General features: G+C 39.5%; 1 protein-coding gene across 2 annotated transcripts in view; it reads left to right on the forward strand.

Moving 5' to 3' along the window:
• B4GALT6 (beta-1,4-galactosyltransferase 6) overlaps window positions 1-25,249 on the forward strand; it is a 46,400-nt gene that overhangs the window by 15,296 nt on the left and 5,855 nt on the right. For both annotated transcript variants that reach the window (XM_077810329.1, XM_077810330.1), the window contains 7 exons: window positions 9,887-10,003; window positions 10,464-10,577; window positions 14,988-15,112; window positions 16,120-16,236; window positions 17,769-17,956; window positions 20,355-20,477; window positions 24,232-24,333. In XM_077810329.1, the coding sequence (XP_077666455.1) occupies window positions 9,887-10,003; window positions 10,464-10,577; window positions 14,988-15,112; window positions 16,120-16,236; window positions 17,769-17,956; window positions 20,355-20,477; window positions 24,232-24,333 (886 nt within the window). The remainder of the gene's footprint in view (window positions 1-9,886; window positions 10,004-10,463; window positions 10,578-14,987; window positions 15,113-16,119; window positions 16,237-17,768; window positions 17,957-20,354; window positions 20,478-24,231; window positions 24,334-25,249) is intronic.

A 25,249-nucleotide genomic window follows, 5' to 3' on the forward strand; every position in this document is an offset into this window, starting at 1 on the left:
GGCTGTTACTCTGAAACCTATCATTAGCAGATAACTCTGAAACTATAGAAAATGATGGTGATCTTGAAGGTGGATAGTCTTCAGAATCCTGTATGTTGAGGGTGGATTCTCCTAAACAAAATAAGTCAATGCAGTTATTTAATTATTACCACCATTCTACTTATTTAGTATTACTCACTGAGGGAGAAAGAAGAGCTGGTTGTATTTAAAGAATCCTTATTGAGGTTACAGGGACAAACCATCCTGATGTGTAGAAAGAATAGTAAATATGGCAGGCGACCAGCTTGGCTTAACAGTGAAATCCTTGCTGATCTTAAACACAAAAAAGAAGCTTACAAGAAGTGGAGGATTGGACAAATGACCAGGGAGGAGTATAAAAATATTACTCAGGCGTGCAGGAGTGAAATCAGGAAGGCCAAATCACACTTGGAGTTGCAACTAGCAGATGTTAAGAGTAACAAGAAGGGTTCCTTCAGGTATGTTAGCAACAAGAAGAAAGTCAAAGAAAGTGTGAGCCCCTTACTGAATAAGGGAGGCAACCTAGTGACAGAGGATGTGAAAAAAGCTAATGTACTCCAATGCTTGTTTTTGCCTCTATCTTCACGAACAAGGTCAGCTCCCAGACTGCTGCACTGGGCAGCAAGGTACGGGGAGGAGGTGACCAGCCCTCTGTAGAGAAAGAAGTGGTTCAGGACTATTTAGAAAAGTTGAACGAACACAAGTCCATGGTACCGGATGCACAGCATCCAAGGGTGCTAAAGCAGTTGGCGGATGTGATTGCAGAGCCATTGGCTGTTATCTTTGAAAACTCATGGTGATTGCGGGAGGTCCCGTACGACTGGAAAAAGGCTAATGTAGTGCCCATCTTTAAAAAAGGGAAGAAGGAGAATCCGGGGAACTACAGGCCAGTCAGCCTCACCTCAGTCCCTGGGAAAATCATGGAGCAAGTCCTCAAGGAATCAATTCTGAAGCACTTAGAGGAGAGGAAACTGATCGGGAACAGTCAGCATGGATTCACCAAGGGCAAGTCATGCCTGACTAACTTAATTGCCTTCTATGACGACATAACTGGCTCTGTGGATGAGGGGAAAGCAGTGGACGTGTTATTCCTTGACTTTAGCAAAGCTTTTGATACGGTCTCCCACAGTATGCTTGCCAGCAAGTTAAAGAAGTATGTGCTGGATGAATGGACTATAAGGTGGATAGAAAGCTGGCTAGATCGTTGGGCTCAATGGGTAGTGATCAATGGCTCCATGTCTAGTTGGCAGCCGGTATCAAGCGAAGTGCCCCAAGGGTCAGTCCTGGGGCCGGTTTTATTCAATATCTTCATTAATGATCTTGAGGATGGCATGGACTGCACCCTCAGCAAGTTTGCAGATGATATTAAACTGGGAGGAGTGGAAGATACACTGGAGGGTAGGGATAGGATACAGAGGGACCTAGACAAATTAGAGGATTGGGCCAAAAGAAATCTGATGAGGTTCAACAGGGAGAAGTGCAGAGTCCTGTACTTAGGACAGAAGAATCCCATGCACTGCTACAGACTAGGGACCGACTGGCTAGGCAGCAGTTCTGCAGAAAAGGGGTTACAGTGGACAAGAAGCTAGATATGAGTCAACAGTGTGCCCTTGTTGCCAAGAAGGCTAACGGCATTTTGGGCTTTATAAATAGGGGCATTGCCAGCAGATCGAGGGACGTGATCATTCCCCTCTATTCGACATTGGTGAGGCCTCATCTGGAGTACTGTGTCCAGTTTTGGGCCCCACACTACAAGAAGGATGTGGAAAAACTGGAAAGAGTCCAGTGGAGGGCAACAAAAATGATTAGGGGGTTGGAGCACATGACTTATGAGGAGAGGCTGAGGGAACTGGGATTGTTTCGTCTGTGGAAGAGAAGAATGAGACGGGGATTTGATAGCTGCTTTCAACTACCTGGAAGGGGGTTCCAGAGAGGATGGCTCTAGACTGTTCTCAGTGGTAGCAGATGACAGAACAAGGAGTAATGGTCTCAAGTTGCAGTGTGGGAGGTTTAGGTTGGATGTTAGGAAAAACTTCTTCACTAGGAGGGTGGTGAAACACTGGAATGGGTTACTTTAGGGAGGTGGTGGAATCTCCTTTCTTAGAGGTTTTCAAGGTCAGGCTTAACAAAGCCCTGGCTGGGATGATTTAGTTGGGGATTGGTCCTGCTTTGAGCAGGGGTTGGATTCGATGACCTTCTGAGGTCCCTTCCAACCCTGATATTCTATGACTCATTGCATTCACTGACACTCAGTACTGCTTTAACGAGGAAATTGTAAAAGGAAGATCTGCCTATTTCAGCTATTTATTTTTTATCACAACTGCATCTAAAATGATAGTACCATAGAGTAACAACTATATTTTTTGCTCAAACATGAGAATTCAAGAATAGTCCAGAGGGAAGACAGGCAGTCCTTAAGAACGAAATAAGAAATAAAAAAGTTTACCATCCTGAAGAGCCTGCATGTTCAGACATGTTCCTTTCATCATCTTAAACGCAGCTTCCTCCTGAGAAGGAACATTTCTCATGATGTTGTTTCATTCAGGCAAGCAGGCCTTGCATTTCTTTGTTGCACTGTTTGCATTTTGCACGCATGCCTGTCTTACCCACTGGTAGAGGAACTTCATTAAAATATTCCCACACTGGGTCTCTTTTATGGTCTGCTGCCATTATAGGTTTTCCCTTCTGTGATCTACCATACCATTCTCTCACTAGATCAGTGAAGGCTACACTCAGACCTCAAGAGTTCTGGAATGTGCTGCTCAAACACTTTAGTTTCTACTGCCTGTCCCTCCCTTCTTGCATTTATCTCCAGATTTCTCCTTGTCCAGATCTATTCCACCCCCAACAATCTGCTATTCGTTTAACTTTTTGACACTTTTCAGTTTAGAGAGAGGAAAAGGATTGACTCGGTGTGTACAAATTTGCAGAGGGACAGTAGGATTGAGATCTGTTATTTCTCACCTCTATACGTTCTTCATTTATTTATTTTATTTACATTTTTTGCTGTTAACAAGCATGTTATCTCTGGAGACACAAATCCACAGTTTGAGAACTGCAAAACTAAGCATCTCTGATGGTATCTTCTAGACTGAGCACTGAGTCCAATTGAGTAGATAGAAAGATTAACCTAAATAATCTATACAGAAGCCCCTGGATCTCCATAAAATTGGGTCCTTAATCCATGAATTATTGGAACTTGTTTACAAAACTTTTCTTAATTAATATATTGTCTCATACTACATAATTAGCATTTCAATCCTTATTTCATGATGAGATATCTTTGAGCTGTAATGTATCTTAGTATTTTCCTCAAAAAGCCTTTTTTCAAAAAAATTCAATTTTTATTTTATTTATTTATTTATTTTTATTTTTTTTTTAAAAAAAATTTATCCACCCTGCCCTGTAAGGTGAGATTGAATTTTCCCATTGTATAGCTGAGGAACTGAGGCCCAGAGGCAGTTGCTTTTAACTGTCTCCTGATCAGCCCACCTCAGCAAACTACACAGCCAAGTGAACTACAGAAGCTGGAGATGAAGAAGACCCATTAGTTAACTTTTCCATCCTCTCTGCTAATGTAGAATGATTCCCTATAACATTCTCAGGTGTTTTATCTAGTCTAGTTCTAAATAATGTCACAAAAGATGGAGCCTTTTAAGTCTGTAATCCAAATACGTTTATGGCCACAGACTATCTTTTTTTTTTTTTTTTTGACTGTATGGATGCCCATAATGCAGCAAAGTAACTACAATTAGAAATAATAGTATCTTTTTGCATGCTGCAGAAGAAAGAACTTAACTTATAGAGGATTTTTTCTCTCTTTGGGGACCTGGTTGGGGGAAAGTGATCTCAAAGAAATGATATTTGCATTTATTTACGAATGTGGTGAGGACTGTGGTTATTCTTGCCTGTTTTTTTAAATGAACCTTGTGTTCTGTAACCTGCTATTCCAGAATGCTTGGCATTTTTATTGTGAAAGTAACTTCATTTACAACATTTTAGAATTGCATTCAGAATTTGGAAGCAGCAAATATTTTAGTGTGTGTATATCCAAAGCGAGGAGTTCAAAAACCAAAGTACATTACATTATTTTTAGCTTATAGTCTTGGAATATATGAAGGCATCCAAGGAAGGAGCCATATGATCATGAGGAAGAGGAGGGGCAGATTGGGAATATGGTAGGCCTTTGAAAGAACTGCTCCAAGATTCTTCCAGTGGAATCTCATCCCATGTTTACCAGAAAAATAAACTTCTTATAGGAGTCATGTTTTTAAATCAGATTTCTCTCAGGGGTCAGTCCCTCAAGGTTAAAATGAATGTTTTAAAAACAAGTTACTTGCTTAAGGGTAAAGAGTTGTCGTTGAAGTATTAATTCATCTAACTGATTTTTACATTGGTTTCTAAGGGAAAAGCTTTCATCAGTTGGAAAATCTTTTAAATACAAGCTCAGGGAATTAATAGTTTCTGGAGATTTCCTGAAAGGCTAGATACAAAAGCTTCAAACAAAGCAGAGAAAAGCACCAGTTTGAACAGTTGGAATACAAAAGTGCTATTTTAAAGCTGACCACTTTAAAATAACAAGGAACATTACTTTAAGAATAGTAGAGGCAGATTAACCATAACTTCAAACATGCTCCTGATGAGAATCTTATTCTCACTCTTGGGTCTCAGACCTTCAGTGTGAGAATGGCTGGGAACTCCCCAAACTTAAAGCTAAAACTTCTCAATGTGACTAGTGATTCTGAATCCTTCCCCATGGACTAAATCTCAATGTAGTGGGAAGGCTTGTATGCCCCCATGACCCTGAGAGCTGTGCTGGTGGCAGCATGACTCCTCGTATGGTGACCCATGCCAGACAAGAGCCAGCCTAAAGGCAGTCCACCAGCCCTCCTTTTTGGGAGCTGAGAGCAGAATAACAATCTACTTCTGTTTTGTTTTTTGTTTTTTAAGTTTTTATGGGGATATATGCTACTGTTTTTTAATCAAAATGTTCTGTGGCACAATGTCAAATACCTTACAGAACTTTTATCAGCCAAACTTGAAATCTCATCAAAAAATATATCAAGTTAATTTGACAAGGTTTATTTTCCATAAATTCATGTTGATTTGCATTACCTTCCTTTAATTTTTTTTTAATTGAGTCTTGTATCAGCCTTTCCATTATCTTGCCAGAGGTCAACGTCAGGCTTATAATTACCTGAGTCATTCCATTTACCTCTTTTAAATATTGGCACAACATTAACTTTGTTCCAGTCTTTTGGAACTTCCCCAGTGCTCCAAATCAACGTAAAACTCTGTGATGCAAGTTATTTGTATCTGCTGATTTGAAAATATCTTACTTTAGTATCTTCTGTTTAACATCTTTTAGAGATATTAGTGGAATGGAACGAGTGTTATCACCATATATTGAGGTTGAATCCTCTGTTCCCTTCCCCCACCTCCCAGTACAGAACAGAAATGTTTATTTAATAGTTCTACCTCTTCTTCATTATTATTGATAATTCTACCATTTCCATCTAATAATGAACCAGTACCATTGTCAAGATTCTTTTTGCTCTTCATATATTTTAAAAATCCTTCTTATATATATTCTTATTGTCCTGAACTCTGCTGGCCATGGATTCCTCTTTGTGTCCCTTTGATTCCCTTATCATTTTTTTCTTTTACAGTTCCTAGTTTCTGATTTATATTCATTACTATCAAGTTGTACTTTCTTCCATTTGTTATATATTTTTAAAAAATTATAGCTGCCTTCACTTTCCCTCTATACCAGGTCAGTTTTTTAACCAGCAAGGCCTTCTTCCTCAGTTATGGGGTTGTGGCTTTTGGGGCATCCCGTAAGGTGTTCTTAAATGACTTCCAATTATCATTTACATTTTTCTGATTAAATTCTTCCTCCTAGCAGATTTGGCTCAAAATTGTTTTCAGGTTTATGAAATGGCCCTATTAAAACACTAAGTGTCTGGGCTATTATTGGGCTTGCACATTATAAATATGATCAAAACTTGATTACTTGTACTTAAGCTACCATTTATTTTTAGTTCTGTGATCAGTTCCTCTTTAGCTGTTAGGAACAAGGTCCAGTAAGGAATTCCATCTTGATGCAACACTCTTTGAGTTAGGATAGTATCATCTGTAATGTTTAGAAATTCCCAGGATGTTTTAGTTTGGGCAGCATGAGACCTTTAGCATATATCACTCAAATTGAAGTCCCCCATGATTACACAGTTTTTTGTCTTAAATATTATAGATAGGTGCGTAAGGAGTTGGTCAGTCCTGTTCCCTAGTGTGATTTGGTGGTCTGTAGTAGACCCCAACTAATACCCCATTTTGTGCTTTATATCTTTTGGGCTATTGAACCATACCAGGTCAGACCAATGGCCCATCTAGCTCAGTATCCTGTGTTCTGACAGTGGTCAATGCCAGATGTGGAGAAAGTGAATAAGGAAGTGTTGTTTACAGTTGCTCTTAAGACAAGAACCAAGGATCACCCAATGTAATTCACAGGCAGCAGTTTTAAAACAAACAAAAGGAAGTACTTCATACAACACACAGTATACCTGTGGAATTCATTCCCAGGGGATGTAGTGAAGGCCAGAAGTATAACTGGATTCAAAAAAGAATTAGATAACTTCATGGAAGATAGGTCCATCAATGGCTATTAGCCAAGATGGTCAGGGATGCAATCCCATCCTCTGGGTGTCCCTAAGCTTCTGACTACCAGAAGCTGGGACTGGATGAGAGGGGATGGAGCCACTTGATAATTACCCTGTTCTGTTCATTGCCTTTGAAGCCACTGTCAGAAGACATGGTCATTCTTATGTTCATAAGCATTCAGGATAATTTTCTTTTGAGTTATCAATGACTCGGAAACAAGTAAAGCAATTTTTGACATAAAGTGCCACTGGCCTTACACTTTTGCCTACTTGATCCTTCCTAAATAGGTTATAACTACTGATTGTAACATCCAATTGTATGAATCATCCCACCAGGTTTCAGAAATACCAACTAGATCAAATTTATACTCTGTAGTGTTGAACATTTCTTTATTCTTTCAGAGAGAACCAGATGGCAAATGGTTTTCTTATCCCATGGGATGTATAGAGTTAAAAAAAAATATTCTTATCCCGAATTTGGAGGAAAGGTCAATCTCAAAATTTTTCATGATTTTTTTTTAAATGGGTTAATCAAAACAGTTCATTTGGATTTTAACTCTTTTAAACATTTTTCTAATGTAAATTAACTCAACATTTTGAAACAAAGTAATTTTGATTTCTCAAAATGACCTCTTGTTTAGAAGGATGTTGTTTTTTTCAAAGTCAAAATGGGAAATTCGTAGAAACTAATTCTTTTCCATGAACAGTTTTGGTTTTGTTGACCTAACACTTTCTGATCTGGAAAAAAAAAATTGTCAAAAAATATATCATGCTAGCTCTGCTTTGCAGGCCTTCATAACTTGTCCTCTAATGAAGAGGGATTCAAAATCCCACCTGGTTTTGTTAGGATGTTCTTTTTCTCAACTAGCCAAACTTTTATTTTATTTTTTTTAATTCTTTTTGTGCAGATGCAGCATTAAATTTTGGGTTTGCATTTCATGTGGCTTGTAGGCACCTGATCCCCTTTTTATTAAATTACAAAATGAAACAAACAAAACGCAAAACAAAATAACAGTAACAGAAAACACTGATTAGATAGCATTGACCTCTATCTTCCTTGCTTTCTAATGCAGTATGTATGACTGATCATTTTATTAAATGGACATGTTCCTTGAATTGCTTACCATCATCACAGCATATTCAATTTTTTAAGGGAAAACTAGTCACCTTGTTCTGTATATTTGAAGGTATATGACACAGAATTTTCTTACTTCCTCTCAGGGTCTGGAGGTTTAATTTTTGAGTAGGGAGTACAGAGCAACAGAGAAAAGAAGTCTGGCTGACAGCAAAAAGGAAGAAGAGAAAATTTTACATGTTGTAATGCTTGTTTTGGTGGAATCATATGGTCAAAATAGCAATTAATAATTTTAAATACCCACTGCATTAAGACACATGAAGTTGTATGTTTTTAATCAATTATAATGTGCTTGTGGCCTCATGCCTTTAGCCACCTGACTCCTGTATTGATCAGTCAATACACACACATTGTCTTAAAGTTTGTTATACTTAGTACATACAGATGTCAGAGGACTGAACAGTTATATAGTAAAATTACATTGAAATGTCCAACCAGGAAAGAAGGAAATATGAAATTTAGTTTTCAGTCATGGAAAAGTAAATCCTCTCTATCTCTCTCTAGTCAAGATGCTCTGTAATGCTTCCTAATCGGAGGGGAGAGGCCACTGAGAGTGGTGAATATTATAAAGGCAGGATGTTTCAAAGTGCTCTCCTCTTCTGTTTGACATAAAGGAGATGATGGTTTTGGTGTTAGTGTACTCTGCCAACAAATTCATACAGATGTTGAATAATATGGTGGACAGAATTATCAATTGGTTTGCTTTGAAAATGGATTTTTAGCTGTTTTTAATGCAGTTTAACAAATAGAAATATGAGTCAGTGCCACATGACCAGCCAGCTTTCTGTGGACCACCAGCAAGTGTTCTGTGGACCACAGGTCGGGAACCACTGTTCAAAAGCTTTTATTGGGTGTCCTTATTAATGATGCTATGTTGCTATGCTGTAAGGTAGTCAGTAGAGAAATTTTTCAAAAGCATGAGTCTTTGCATGCTTGGCATATGTGAAAGGACAGAGATGATCCACTTTGCTACCCTGTATGAAAACTGATTTTCAGAAGGAATTTGTCCATCCACTTGTAGATTACTGAAGTCGTATGGACCCCATTTAGGCTTGTGCCTATTTAGAAGGCAACAGAACATTTTATCTTTCAGATTTGTATGTCTTTCTCACTTTTCTATTCAGGACAAAGATAGTATTATATGAGCTCTGTCTATGGCTTTAATTCACTAATCTGAGAGATAGGATTCTTGGTTCTGTTACTGATATGCTGTCATTTTGTGTGAATCATTTAGACTCTGTGTACCTGAGTTTGCTAACCTGTAATGTCTCTAATAACTACTTCACAGGGAAACTGACTTTTAGTACAGCAGAACCCTGTTTAGCTGATTTAATTGGGGCCAGAGCCAGATCAGATAATCAAAAATTCAGGTAATCTGAAGAATGGCAAAGTGAGAGGCTGCAGCACCATCTAGCGGCCACAGGAGATCACCCACTTCTGAACCTGTGTGTGCTGGTTCCTTGATTAATATGGCGAGCCAGATAATGGAGGATCCAGTAAACCGGGTTCTGTTGTATTTTTGAGATTTTTCAATGATTGGTTGTTATATAATTGTAAAATGGCATAGCTGCTGTTTAGTACTTCCACCTTGTGGTGAATGAACAGAGGTAGATTTTAGCATACCCTTACAAACAGTCAAGAAGTAGGAAATAGACGCATTTGTGGGTTAAGTTTATTTCTCTTCTAAAAATATTTATCTCTCTCTCTCTTTCTCCTCTAATACATAAAACTTATTATGGGTAAGCTGATTTTTTTAATGCTGTATCTTAATAGGTTTTTTGCAGGGTGGAGGATAATGAAATTGTGTTAATAAATAGTAATTGAAATCTTAATTTTATATTTTTACCCTTTCAGTTAGGTCTAGGAATATGAATTAATGTTTTTCCTCTTGTCTGAATCTTGATTTTTTTACCCTAAATATTTTTAGGTTTTACTCTGTGGATCCTCCTCTGGATCTAATAGGTTTTTGAGGGCTAACCTTGAACTCCAACATTGTTCAGTATTGATTTGATGACATTATAAATGAAATACTATTGAATTAAGTTTGATATGAAATAGTCACTTTTGTGTTTTACAGCAAACACCTATCTCTTTATGGTGCAAGCTCGAGGCATAATGTTGAGAGAAAATGTGAAAACAATAGGACATCTGATCAGATTGTACACTAATAAAAATGCTACTCTGAATGGCACAGGTAAGAATGTTTCCTGTTTAATTATTTTTAAAAAAGTAAAGTCTGTTTCTTCATGACAGTGATATAGCTTGTTTATACATAGGTTTACAAAAACCTAGATCTAAGCACCTTTCATTTTCTCTCTGCCCTCTATACTCTCCTAACTTGGTCAAGTAATAGGGAAGGGAAGAGTGGTTACTCTTTACAAAGTCACTTGTGAAACTGAAATTTAGTCTTCTGTAAGAAATAGATTTATCAAGAGCTGGGGTAAATAGATTGGAATTCATGAGGATCAACTTGATAATGGTTCAGAGACTGTTTTTATCTTCACTGTCAGAACTTGCAGCAAACATAAAGTTTATGCAGTGATGACAGGATAAGATGCAAAACAATCTCCCTGGCATAGTGATATATTGATGAGAAGCCGTTGGGAAACTTTCATTTTTTCAAGAATAAACTGTTTTGTTTTTTTTTCTTTAAGATTATCCTGAAGGCAACAATTCCAGTGACTACCTTGCTCAAACAACAATGTATCTTCCAGAAAACTTCACATATTCTCCTTACCAGGCTTGTCCAGAAAAGCTGCCTTACATGAGTAAGTTTATAATTTCACCTTAATTTATATCCTTATCTATTACATCTGGTTCTGTTAAACCAGAATGCAAACTGTTAACCAGAATTCTTGAATAAAACTTACTTGAACATATGTAATAATGCTTAGCAGAATTTGGCCCAGTATTCTGACTAATACCTAATGTTTTGATATACATTTTCTTCTATGTAATGTGTTCTGGCATTTGTGCCACAATTAAGACAGTATTCAACACCTACAGTTAGAGTGCATCTTTTGTTATGTACTGCTTTCTTGAATTAGAGGTTTGGGGGAATTGTTACCTAGAATTTTTGGAGGCAGCTTTTCCTCTGCACTCCTCCTTTGAGGATGTGATCAGAGAGGAGTGGGAACAAGCCCGACAAAGGCAAACAGATCAGTAAAAATGACCTCCAGTTCTGCAGGTTGCAGGAGCCACAAAACTCCATTGCTGAGGTCTCAAAGGTCAATGCTATTATTGAAACCCTAGTAAGGGACATGGTTATCCCCTCAAGGAAAATCCTACCCTAAGGATCATACAGATAAGAAAGTGGAGGACACACTCAGAAAAGACTTTGAGGCCTCTTTGGCTACCTGAAAGAGCATCTCTGACAGCAACATGCTTTGCTAGGGCATCTCTCTTCTGGCTGGAGGATCTCATGGCTCTAAGGGACAGAGATTACCCTGATTCAAGCCCTACTCTTTTGTATCTCTTCACCTTTCAGTGAATGTATCAAGCTTGTCAGCCAGCGCCATGGCAAGATAGCTTAGCAGACAGGTGCTAGGTGTGGCTCTGCCTTGAAAAATGAATTCCCATTCTAAACAGGTTCTATGCTTAGGAAAGTTTATAGGCTCCATCCTGTTTGAGGAAAAGCTGGAGCAACTGGTGGTGGAAAATATGGCGAAATCTGAGCAGTCCCTCCCAGCCTCAGTAAGTGACAATGACTGGATGTGTCCACACCTATGGCTGAAGCTAGGAGGCAGAATTTCTCACTTCACAGAGCAGTGGTATGTATCCACAGTGGACAAGTGGGTGAGGGATATAGTGAGCTGAGGTACTCCCTTAGGATGAGATGGAGCCCTCAACTCTTCTTCATCCAGTACCCATAAAACACAAGCTGATCCAGAATGAGATTTCTTATCTTGAAGTAAGAATATTAGAAAGTGTGCTCTCAGAAGAGAGATTTTTAGGGTTTTACTCCATCTTCTGTATACCCAAAAGAGTATCAAGGTGGAGGCCATCTTCTGCCGCAAGAGGCTCGACATATGAATGAGAAAGACAGAGTTCTGAATGGAGACCTTGGCCTCAGCACTGTCCTTATTTCAAGGAGACTCCTTGATGTCAATATATGCCTATCTCCTTATCGTCATAAGGTCATGTAACCACAGACTCCTGAGATTCACTTATGGAGAAACTATTACCAGAATGAAATGCTCCTCTTCGAACTGTCTTCGGTCCCCAGCATCTTTACAGGTGCTGGTAATGATCATAGTCAGGTTTAGGGCAGAGGGTATCCACCTACGTCCCTTCCTTGACCACCTACGTTCCTTCCCAAGCCAAAGTGCACAAAGCCATAGCTCTCAGTCTGGACTTTCTGAAAGTGAATGGCTTTATCATCAACATCAAAAAGAGCTCCCTGATTCCTTCAACCAGCATCTCTCACCGGAGAGTGGATACAGAAACCATGATAGCAAAAGAAGATCTGGGATCTTAACAGTTTTTTACAAACCTGTAGATGTCCTGCTATAGCATGGCATCTTCAGCTTCTGGGCCTTCTGGTATCGTGAATAGGAATCACTCTTTGGGCAAGATCACACATCTGGTGCCTTAAATCTTCCTCCTAAGAACATGCAACCACTTGCTGGAACACATGAAAGTCCAAGTGCAAGTCTAAATCCAGATACTCAGCTCCCTAGAGTGGTGGACTTTCCATGTTAATGTCTGCAAAGGCCTGCCCATGTGTCTTCAAGAGCCTCTTATCCTTATTACCAATGCTATACTGGAGGGCTGGAGTGTTCATCTGGGTTTTCAAACCACCCAGGGAACCTCAAACCTGGAGAAAAAAGATACAGCATGAACCTTCTATAACTCAGAGCAGTCAAGCTAGAAATGTGAGTTTTAGATCTCCCTGGAGAGAAATCACCTACGGTTCAGTCAGAAAACACAACTACAGTCACCTGCATAAACAACAAAGAAGGGGCAAGAAGCCCAAAGCTACACACAAAAGCAATGGAAATAATGAAATGGACAGAGCAATCCACATAAAAGAAGAACTGACCCAGAAGGCAGATTGTCTCAGCAGGCATAAGTTCAACAATCTGAAACACTGGAATGCGTTACCTAGGGAGGTGGTGGAATCTCCTTCCTTAGAAGTTTTTAAGGTCAGGCTTGACAAAGCCCTGGCTGGGATGATTTAGTTGGGGATTGGTCTTGCTTTGAGCAGGGGGTTGGACTAGATGACCTCCTGAGGTCCCTTCCAACCCTGATATTCTGTGATTCTAAGTGATGCCTGTATGAAGAGCTCTTTGGACTGATCTTGAGGATGTTCAGTCTTCCTTCAGCCACTTTGTTTGTGAGCTGCAGAAACACAAAGAGGCTGAGGTACTACACCAGGGAGACAGGTCCCGAATCCCTGAGAATGGAAGCCGTTTTGCACAGATAGCCAGAGGGCCTACTTTATGCACGACCACCTTTTCCCCTCCTGGGGAAAGTGATTCAGAAAATAAAAAGGGAGCAGGTGAAAGTCATATTGATAACTCGCTATTGACCAAGGAGACATGGTTTTCCAACCTGATAAGACCTGATAGTTGAATCTCCACTATAGTTATCTTCTCCCAAGGGAGTCTGGTTATCATCTCCCAAGGCCCATTTCTTAATTCAGATCCAGTCTGGCTTCAGCTGACAGCCTGGCTAATGAAAGGGAAGCCTTAACAATCTTAGATGTATCTTCCAAAGTTCTCAAGATCTTGATAGCATTCAGGAGAGCCTTAACTCTAAACACATACACTTCCATCTTGTCCAGGTTCAGTGTCTGATGCCAAGACAACAGTATGGATTCCAGGAATCTGGGGATTCCAGTCATTTTGGTCTTATTCCAGAAAGGTGTAGATAGGGGCCTTCAGTCCAGCACCACAGCATGTCAAGTTTAGGATTCTGTTCTTACCTGTGTCCTTTTCATGGGGTCTGTGGGATCCTTAGCAGAGAACACCTCGATCTTCAGATTCCTCAGGGTTGTCAGGCTGGCCAGGCCAACAATCAGGCCAATTTTCCCAAAATGGGATCTACCACTGGTTTTGAAGGCTTAACAGATCATTCCTTTGAGCACCTTACTTCAGTGATTGCCTTCTTCCTGTCCATAAAAATCTGTTTTTCTGGTCATTATCACACCAACTAGACAGGTATCAGAGCTGGCAGTGTTATCAATGCAAGAGTCTTGTTGTGTGTTTCATAATGACAGGGTGGTGCTGAGAACTCTAAGGTCTTTTCTTCCTGGGAAAAGTCATCCTTCATTCTGTCTGAAGCGGCAACATCTGACAGAGAAGTGACACAACTTAGATGTTGTGAAACAACACAGCTTCGTCAGATTGTTTTACATTTTGTTTCTTAGTCTGCTACTGTTCCTTAATTTGTCTCACTTCATTCTACTCTTTCTCCCTCTTTTCTGGGTGGGCTTCTTATTACTTTTCATCAGTTATGGTGATCCAGACTTGAGGTTTATGAATGTATGGGGGGATTAGACCAAATCAGTTTACTGTAAATGTCTTCTTGTAACCGGGAAGAGTCTATATATTTTCTCCCAAGGTAGTATTTACTTTTATATGTTTGTAATTATTTAGGTTTAAAACTTCAGAAGTTTAGAGAATGGAGATGTTGTGTACTTCTCCATTTCTATGTAAGAGGAGCTGTGAAGGTACCTGGAATTTCAGGATCAGATTAGTGCCTTTGTCTCTGGTAGTGTGGGCAAGGTTAACTAACTACTGTGACTTCTAGAGAAGGTGATTTTTTATTAGGAGAAGACACACTTATGGTAAGTTTACTTTGTCTACTAAATGTCTTGTTGCAAAATTTGGGTAAAATGTATCAATACTGATTAGAAGTTTTAGCTGTACTTTATCTATTGTAGAATGTTCTATAAAAACAAAATTACAGAATTTTTTTACAGGCTTTTAAAGAAGAATATGTTTTTACTGTAATTTCTTTGGAAAAAAACTAAAATCCATTCCTATATACAGTAAATATTCTGGAAGAAATGAGTCAGAACTAGGACTTTTTTTTTACCAATAGGTAATCAAAATAACCATTTCTTGGATTACTTCTGTACAGTGTCTCTCTGGTGGAGCAAATTAAAAGCACTGTTAGACCTATACATCTGAATTAAAATGAATAAACATTTTTCATATTTCTCACTACATTAGGAGGCCTTATCAGTGTCAACATGAGTGAAATTAGTTTTGATGAAATTCAGGAAGTATTTTCAAAGGATTTAGACATTGAGCCAGGTGGTCATTGGAAACCAAAAGACTGTAAACCACGATGGAAGGTGAGACAAAGTTCCTTACTAACTTCCTTTCCACTAATTGTTTTCCTGCTTATAAGAATATTTGAAAACTACAAGTATCTATTCTCTTAGAAATTTAAATCTTTGTGCTGGTCATTTGATCCAAGAAGGGTAGTTTAAATATTGTCATGAACCTTCACAAAATTTCAGTACTTGAAAACATATCTATGTAGAAGTTAAGGACACTTTTGGTATTTGTTTAGGCATTTTAATATATATGGGGTGGCCAAACTTACTGGCCTTCTGAGCTGCATACGAATCTTCAGAAGTTCGAGAGCCAGGGCACACCTGCTGGGGCTCGGGGCTTCAGCCCTGCTCTTGCTGAAGCCCCAAGAGCAGGGGCACACCTCTCGGGGTGCCCCGCAGGGCTGAAGCCCCAAGGACCCCTCTCCCCACTGAACAGAAGCCCCTACCACACCACCCCGCTGCAAGGCAGAGGTCCCGAGCCCCCCCTAGTCTGATAGTGGAGAATGGGAGGGTGCATGGGGGGCTCTGCGAGCTGCACTTTGATGGTAAAAGAGCCACATGTGGCTCGTGAGCCAGTTTGGCCACCCCAATATGTAAACATGAATTCATTATTTCAGTGTTCTAATCTGTGTGTATTCACATGATGGGAACATTTCTCATGAGAACAAAAGATGTAGTCAAAAAGGTATTGCCTTTATCAGTGGTTATTCTTCTAAGTATGTTCAGTCCTTTGGTTCAATAAGTTGCTTACAATAAACTGTGATTGGACATCAGCCTTACCCCTTAAATTCACTTGTAGACTCATTCACAAGAAAAATGCATCGTAGTTTTGTATGTAAAAAGTACTGTCTTGCTTAGCTGCTTTCCAGGGGAGCATGAAAAGTTGTAGAAAAGTTCACCAATTCAACATTAAGGCTAAAACACTGAAAAATCCATAACAACAGATTTAATTTAACCCATTATGATTTTAAAATACTCATATCATCTCAACATTTTACTCTATAATCTGATTTATTTTGCAGGTGGCAATCCTCATTCCTTTTCGCAATCGCCATGAACATCTTCCAATTTTTTTCCGGCACCTCATACCTATGTTACAGAAGCAACGGTTGGAATTTGCCTTTTATGTTGTTGAACAGGTGAGTCTTTAATTAGAATAGTATATCAAAATTAACTCCTTGGAACTTCCTCACTGATTGGGGTCTGCTATTGAATATTCTGTGAATCAGGAAATCTCAACTTCTGAAACTAAACAGTTAAGCAGTTACATTCTAATCCATCAAGTAAAAAACAAACAAAAAACCCTCAACTCTTTTCTCAGATTTATTGGTGATCAGTGATATCTTATGTCTCTTAATATATAGAGCAGTATTTTTATAGCTGTTAACATCAACCTCATTGAATCTATTGTATACAAAGTTAAGGCTTGTAGTGCAAAATCATTATCTTTGTGGCTATAAAAATTAAAAATTGATATTTTCAAAGGGATTTGAGGGCAGGGACTAATAAAGGGCTGCACAGATTTACACCTCCAGATTGCGTATTCTTATCTAACCCGAATCTATAGTTACCAAAAGTGGTTATCATATGAAGGCTGTCCATTTGGCTGTCATTAAATGAGTTGGTGAACTCTGTGTAGTTCTTACTGAATAGGTGATCACATTACAAATGATACCAGCTAGTACCCTGACAGGTAGTCTAATCAGAAATGCATAGTTCTCAATTGATTTGAAGAATGACTGACCAGATGCTATCTCTTCAAAACAGGGTTATGTCACATTGGTGAAGGAACAGGGTTATGTCACATTTTGTGAGGCATTTGCTCTGCTGTTGGCAGTATTATATTCATAGCTGATCTATACATTAATTACATGATTTAGGTTTCCAGGACAGTGAATTCTGCATCTTTCACAAACTTACATTCAGTCTTTAATGGAAAAAGAATAAGGGAGAGTGAGGAAATGGGTCCTCTTAAAAAGATCTAATTACATGATGATTTTCTGATACTAAAAAGTCTTGTAAACTAATTTTGTTCCGTCTTCAGGGAGCTGCTCTTCAAATTCCATTTTTGATTTAATGGGATTAAATGTTGAAAATTTTAAAAAGGTTTTTAATAAAATTTTATCAGGCTGTGGACATATGTCCTATCACAAGGTTAACTTACTGTAAATGTAGCAAAATAGTAACTTTTTCATACTAGTTGAAATTCATAAATACCACGTGCTTTGTTTTAACAAGATACATTTTTGAGTAGTTAAACACTGTTTGCAACTTTGGTATTGCATTAGTGATTCGGTATTGCATTTATGCTTTGGCATAAAACTTAACTGCAACTTGTACTTGAAGACAAGTATCAGTGCTCCTTATAGTATTGGTGCTTATGATTAATATGGTGCAATGTTACTAAACATAAACTAAATAGAAGTTTTAAGTTCTTGCTCTTCAAGGGCAGGAATTCTAGAGGGAGGATTTTTCTTTAATTGCACAAAAATGGAGTTGGTGAAATACTGCTACTCTTGCAGCTGCTGTGATTAAATGGAAGAATAACAAGCCTTGGTATCAACACACGTTTTTCTTTCTAATACGAGGGGGGCTGGTACATTTCCTGAACATGAAAGTAGTGTCTATTTGCTCTTGCCTCATTCATTTTCTCCTTTGTTTCCACATAAAGAGTGGTACACAACCTTTTAACCGTGCAATGCTCTTTAATGTTGGCTTCAAAGAGGCTATGAAGGATGTTGCCTGGGACTGTGTAATTTTTCATGATGTGGATCATTTACCTGAAAATGACCGAAATTATTATGGATGTGGAGAGATGCCACGTCATTTTGCAGCAAAGCTGGACAAATACATGTATATGTAAGTAATGCAGTTCACCTTTCCTGTCTTAAAAGATGCAGAAATGTCTTTTGAATGTGCACATAAAGTTTGTGAAAAACCTTAGCCATAGTGAACATTCAACCTGCAATTTTATATTGGTAATGTTTTTCCTTTACATTATTAATTCTAAATTTCCACTTGTCTGCAGCTCTCACTGATCCAGTTGCTCCAGATAACTTTTGTAATTTGTTTCTCCATACCTGTGTGTGTGTGTGTGTGCTTGCTGTGTTTGGAGTTCAGTTTGTCAAAAAGCCATTGAAAACCTTGAAAATCCTGGACCTGTGCTACAGAAAATGTCACTGTGTTATGGCTTTTCAGAACATCAGTGATCCACTGAGAACAATTAATTTAGTACATGAGAGGTAGAACAATCCAAAATTAGTACTGTAGAGATTGAGAGTCAGGAGTTTGAGTCCATTTTACTTTTTTGTCTGTTTGCTCATTGGTAAGTGGGGATAATAATTGTCCACTTATTGTCCATTCTTTGCTCCACATTATCTATAATAAAAGTAGGGCTGTATTATCTTCTCCATCAAGCAGCTCCCTCTCCCACAGCATCCAGAGGCAGCTATGGGTAGAAGGAAGCCTTGTTAGCACAATACCAGTGGAGTCCTGTGCAGAGGTGCCAGGCCTCCTTGCAGATGATCCTCATCTCCTTAGGGATCCATGTTTGGAGAAGCCACTTGGGGAGCAAACCCAGCTATTCTGGTTGGGATGAAATTGTCAGACATTTCTGAAAGGATCCTCAGAAGTTTCCTCCGTCTGTGATAGCTTGTGGGAGGTGGGATGATCTGTCTGGTCCAGTAACTGTAGGAGGCAGCGGCTAAAGGGAACATCCATGCTAATGATCTTTCACTGTACATACAGTATTTGGAATCAGGAAATTACAATTCCTAAAATTTAAAGAGTGACTGACAGTAGTCATTTTAGCTATGTAGCCCTAGGTTGGGCAGCTGCTTATTACTTAACACTTGTGTAATGGTAGTCAGCATGCATTTATTGTCAAGAGAAATAGTCTCTTGGTGCAAAAAGGATTAAAATAATCTTGAACGTGATTAGCTGTGCTCTCCAAAAACTGAAACAAGGGAGGAATTTCCATTACTTTTAAAAATACTCCAGAATAGGCTAATACAGGGTCAGGAAAACTTTTTGGCCTGTCGGCCACATCGGTTTTCCAAAATTATATGGAGGGCCAGTTAGGGGAGGCTGTGTCTCCCCAAACAGCCAGGCATGGCCTGGCCCCCACCTCCTATCCGATGCCCCCACCCCGCTTCTCACCCCCTGCTGGCTCCCCCTGGACTCCTGCCCCATCCGACCCCCCCTGTCCCCTGACTGCCACCCCCTGCTCCATGTCCCCTGACCACCCCCGGACTCCCCACCCCTGACTGCCCCCTGCTGCCCCATCCAACCCCCCGCACTCATTCCTGACTTGCCCCCCCGGGACCTCTGCCCCATCCAACCACCCCTTCTCCCTGTCCCTTGACTCCCCCCCACCGCCCCATCCAACTCCCCCTCTCCTTCCTGACTGCTCCCCCGGGACCCCTGTCCCATGCAACCCCCCTTTCCCCGCCCTCTGATGTCCCTCCCCCTATACACACCCTCGCCCTCTATCCAACCTCCTCTGCGCCCTTACCACGCTGCCTGGAGCACCGGTGGCTGGTGGCGCTACAGCTGTGCTGCCCAGAGCACCGGGTCAGGCCGTGGCTCTGCAACTGCACTGTCCGGCCGCCCAGAGCGCTGTGCCGGCGGTGCGGTGTGCTGAGGCTGCGCGGGAGAGGGAACAGCGTGGGCGGGGTCAGGGGTGAGCCTCCTGGGCCAGGAGCTCAGGGGCAGGGCAGGAGGGTCTCGCAGGCCGTAGTTTTCCCACCTCTGGGCTAATATAAGGTGTTAAACTGCTTGATTTTTTTTTTCAGTTTTACATGTTTTGTAGAATACATTAATGGACTGGAAATATTACTGACATATCAGCTTTTACTGCTGACTCAGGTGAAGAGAACTTTTTCAACTCAATAGTGTCAAAATATCATATTTTGAAAGCTGTGTTTTACAGTCCCTTCAGCTGTAAGTTGGTCTTTTTTCCTAAAACCAGCTACCTGAAGCCTGGGTTAAGCTGCTGTTTCATGGGATACTTTCCTGCTGTTGTCTGTTCCACAAATGAAAGCCCTTATTACAAATATTTAGTTTCCACATTCTTTGCTAATACCAACTTTCATTAAAAAAGATCTGTAAAGCATTTTTCCTGATAGGTATATTGAACATCTACGCATACGCTAGATTTTTTTTTTTTCCTGCAAGATATGGAAGCAGTTGTTCAAACAGGATTTTTACTTCTTTAAATTCAATCAATAGAATAAAATTTACTTGCTTTCATTTTCAGTCTTCCATACAATGAGTTCTTTGGTGGTGTAAGTGGACTGACAGTGGAACAATTCAAAAAGATCAATGGATTTCCAAATGCTTTCTGGGGATGGGGAGGAGAAGATGACGACCTTTGGAATAGGTGAGTGTTCATAGTACATTGTATAAGACATGAGCTTCTGAACAGTGATGTTCAGATTTTTTCACAGTTAAAATATCTAAGTTAAGAAAAGTTTGCAGAGGCTTATTTGAGTTAGCAGGTGTTTGACTCTTTATAATGTGTTTTTTGTTGTATTAAATTAAAAGGTGTGTATTCATTATTATTGCACTGACCGTGTGCTTTATAAAGAAAGACATAGTCTCTGCCCTGAAAAGCTTAAACGCCAGGGGGCAGACTTTCAGAAGTGCCTAAAGTGCCCAACTCCCATTGACTTTCAATGGAATTTGTGTACCGACTTGCACTTTCTACCTTTGAATATCTCCCCCGAGGTGGATGTACAATGTGTGCTGGGGGGAGCCAGATTATGACATTAGCTATTTTAAAAAAGAACTGTAATTAAATGGAACAATGCTAATTAGATTTTTTTTTGAAGTGTTCAAATTTCAAAATCATATTTCTGATATAGCTCCCCTTAAATAATACGTTCTGAAATTTTAAAGAAATATATATGAAGGGTTTTCTGCTTGGTTTGTTGATGTTTAAAAGACTCTTTTGGGTGGGTCTAGTAGTGTAACCTTTGGGTGGGCTAGAATGTATTGCCCCTTTCCTAGTGCTTCAACACAACTTCTATAGAAAAGCACATGGAGACCCAGAATTAATTCAATCCTTGAGGATTTTCGGCAGGATTTGCACAGGATTTTGCACTCTCCCCCACACAATCAAGTCCAAAAAGAAGAGGAGAAATTAGCTTAATTCTTTAGTATCAACTTTATAAAAAAATATAATGATAAAGAAATTTCTTAATTTCTACTAAATGACAAGATTACTTCATAATCCACATGCATTATCTTCATAGTTATACATAAATATATATACAAAAATTTAAATCTGAAAGGTTAGCCCCACAGAAAGACAGTGAGATGTACCTGAGAGGTCCAAAAGCTTAGGTTGAGTTCACTTGAGTCTCAGTTACAGTCCTTGTTCATCAACTATACGCGCCATATAGTCTCATGAGTCAAAAGCACTGCAATAGGAAAATATATATGACTCTTTCCCTGTCAACACATTTAAATGAGGAAAGAGTTTGTGAACCATGCGAGTTAAGACAATTTGACTAAAATAACATTCAAGGTTTACAATTAAAAAAATTAAGTTTTCCTTCCAAATTTCTCCTATAACTAACACTGCTGGTGCTTCCCTGTTGGAAAGTTAACTATATCACCAACCTGCTGCAAAATGCTTCAGAGTTAGGGGAAAACAGCTTGCTTTCTGTTCCTATGGCTGAGCTTCTTCCAGCCACCACACAGCTGCCTTGACTACTTGCCCTGACTCAGTGGAGTTTTAGTCCACCTACAGGAAGCCTATTAGGTATGCCCAAAACTATCACACCAAGTTCCAGAAAGTTCTGGACATGAATGCTGATTGTACATCTGCCTAGCAACAATGACCCAGACACCATTCCTTCCTTCCATCCCTGCCTCCCAGGTCTCTTAAAGTGATGTCTCCGTATTAGGCATGAATGTTACAATAGGAATAACACCAAGCATATTTGTGCTTCTCTCCCCTTTTTTTCTGTGCATGTGCTTCCCCCCGCCCCCCCCCCCCCCCAGCTTTGCTGCTGCTGTTGCTACTAAAAACCTTCTTGCGGTGTCTGGGGAAAAGCTTGCACATAAGTTGCTTCCATGTCCAAGAGCAGTGTATGAGTGGCGTCATGCTATCCTATGACACAGAGTTGTAGTTGACCATCAGAAGAACAGTGAAATTGACAATATAAAAACTCCGTTAAATGCTCACAGTAAACAAACTTGTAAAAAGTTACTTTTGTTAATTTGTTAATTTTTATGATTAAATTATATGTAAACTAACAGGTACGGTGGAGTCGCATCTTACGTGGGGGTTAGGTTCTAAAGTCAGCACGTAAGGCTAAAATCACGTATAGTCAAAATTACCCTTGAAAATCCATTAAATCGCCCATAAAGTACAGTATACTGTACATGGTTGTGTATACAACCTGTACAGTAATATTTATAATGTATACAGTAATGTACAGTATATAATGAGTACATATGCAAAATATAATTTTACAGTATTGTGTTTTTAATTACAGGGGGTGATTACAGGGGGTTGTCAGGGCTTGATGTCGATCCAGGAGACAGAGGTGATGGAGAGCTTGGGTGACGGAGAGCGAGTCGTAGACGAAGTGGTTGGCTCTGGTTCAGCTTGAGAAGTTGATTGCGTAGGCTCATCTGCTGCTGGTGGTTTTTCCTTGAAAAACATGGTGATCGGCAACTGTGGCTGTTGTCTCTTGAGCTGCTCAAACATTTCTTGATACAGTCTCAGATCGTCCGTAATACTACGTGTGATTTTGAGGCTTCGTTCCATAGAGGGATCGTATTCAGAAATTAAATCATTCAGGTGTTTTGCTGCTTGGAACACTTCAGCAAATTGGGCTTGTCTTTCTGATTTTGAAGTGTAAGTACGGTTGGGCATTTTTTTCCAGAAGAGCCCAGTCTCGTCAGCATTAAAAACTTGTTCTGGAAGATAGCCCTTTTCTTCTATTTTCTTTTATTGTTTGGGGTAGGCTTCTGCTGCCTCTTCATTGGCAGATGCAGCTTCATCAGTAGTCTGCACGTTTTTGAGTTTGAAGCGGTTCCTAAAACTGTTAAGCCAACCTTTGGCTGGCTTTGAATTCCTTCTCATCAGAAGGCTGTCCCTCTTCGGTGGGAGGTTTGAACAGCGCATAGAGGCTAAGAGCCTTTTCTTGCAACCTGTTGCCATCGATTGGCACACGTTTATGGTTCATGTCTTCCAGCCATAAGTTTAATGCCTTTTCAGTCTTCACTAAAGTCTTATCATGCACCTGGCTTGTCACCTTAACAGTTATTGGAGCACTTGATGCCATGGCTTGATGAATTTCTCTCTCTCGAATCTTGATGGCACGGATACTAGATTCGTTGTGGCCATATTTATGCGCCACATTGGAGACCGACATACCGTCTCTCAATAAGTCCAACACAGCCAGTTTTTCCTCAGCGTTGGAACAGATCGCTGTTTCTTTGGTTGAGCACCAGATGAAGTAGTTGGCTTGTGTTTAGGGGCCATGTTGTACGAAAAATACGTACAATATCTTTAAACACTAGAATCACACTCAGCGCGGCAAGATGCTCACACTATGAGAGGCACATGGGAACTGAGACTGACTCAGGGAATAGCAGATTCACGTCTCCCATCTCACGCTCATTCCAGGGCATACACTCATTGAGTGGAATGGTGGGCGGAATCGCCCGGACTGTTTACAGGTATCTTATTGTTTTTATTTTATTTTTTTTGCTGAGCGCGTATAGTTGAATTTGCATAAGTTAAATGTGCGTATGATGCGACTCACCTGTATGTAGTTCTAAAAGGATCAGTCTTATGTAACAAAAGTATATTCCATGTTTCTACTCTTATAGCCCTCATCATTTCCATAGCTCCCATTCTGTCATCTCTTAGTTTGCTTGGGACGGGGGCCAGGTTGCTATTTGTCGCTGTATATATTGCACTGTTTGTTTAAATTAAAAATTAAAAACAGTAAAGCAAAGGTCATATCTTTTAGTGGAAAAGTTGTTAGCAAATGGAAGAGTTGGCTTAAAATCTGAACACTAATGCAATTTTTTTCACTTTTGCTGCAAGTCACTAAATTTTTTTTATAAATTCATTTTTGTTCATACACTTATCTTTAACTATTGTACTGTAGGGTTCATTATGCTGGATACAATGTAACAAGACCGGAGGGAGACCTAGGGAAGTACAAGTCCATTCCTCATCATCACAGAGGTGAAGTCCAATTTTTAGGACGGTAAGAAAAAGGGCAGTGTGTTCAAACATTAAAACCTAAGGAATACAGAAGATTTTATCTGGAGCGTATTCTCTCTCTCTCTCTCACTCACACACTGTCTCACTCACACACACACACACTCACACACAGAACTATTAATAAACTTCTGTGAGCCTTTTGTAAGATGCTATCCGGACTTATTTTGATACATTCCATTTTTCAAGGGACATATAAACTTCAAATCTAGTTTATTTAAAATGGCTAAACTCAGGTGAGATAGCTACTGTGTGAGCTCTTGCTGATTTCTGTGGTTTTACAATAACATTTTCCTGCTTTTATTTGTTTTTAGTTTTTGTCCCCCCTTCTCTCCACCAACCCACTGTTAATGTGTGGTACTCACACAACAGGGGATATTGACCACGTAAGGAAAACAACAAAGCTAACTTCACAAAGTACAGTGAACAAAGAAAGTAAACTGAAAAGAAAATATTCTCCCCTAACCTTTTTGCTATCGCAGTCTGATATCTTTCTTATAATAGCTTAAAAAATTGCTGGCAAAAGCCTGATTAAATTGACAGTGTCTCTCAGTGATCAGTAACATGAACATATTTGTATAGGTGGAAGTACAAGAGATGTGGTTTTTGAACTTCTGGAGAGTATATACATAAAGAGCTTTCCATGATTTATTATGGAAACACTAATTATGGCTCCATAGTTAAGGTTGAGCTGAGGTTTTTGCACATAAAATAGTGATTGATTTCCCGCCTCTTATGTATGAAAAATACTGTGTATCCTTACCAACATTTCTATACTTTCAGTACTGAATTATTTTTAGGAGAATGTACAAATACATCTGCTGAATAGTGAGTTAAAATTAATGTAAAATGGGTTATTTAAGAAATTTAGCACTCTATGTCAACTCTTATCATCCCTAATA

Source organism: Eretmochelys imbricata, chromosome 2 (assembly GCF_965152235.1).
Source record: "Eretmochelys imbricata isolate rEreImb1 chromosome 2, rEreImb1.hap1, whole genome shotgun sequence".
NCBI lineage: Eukaryota > Metazoa > Chordata > Testudines > Cheloniidae > Eretmochelys > Eretmochelys imbricata.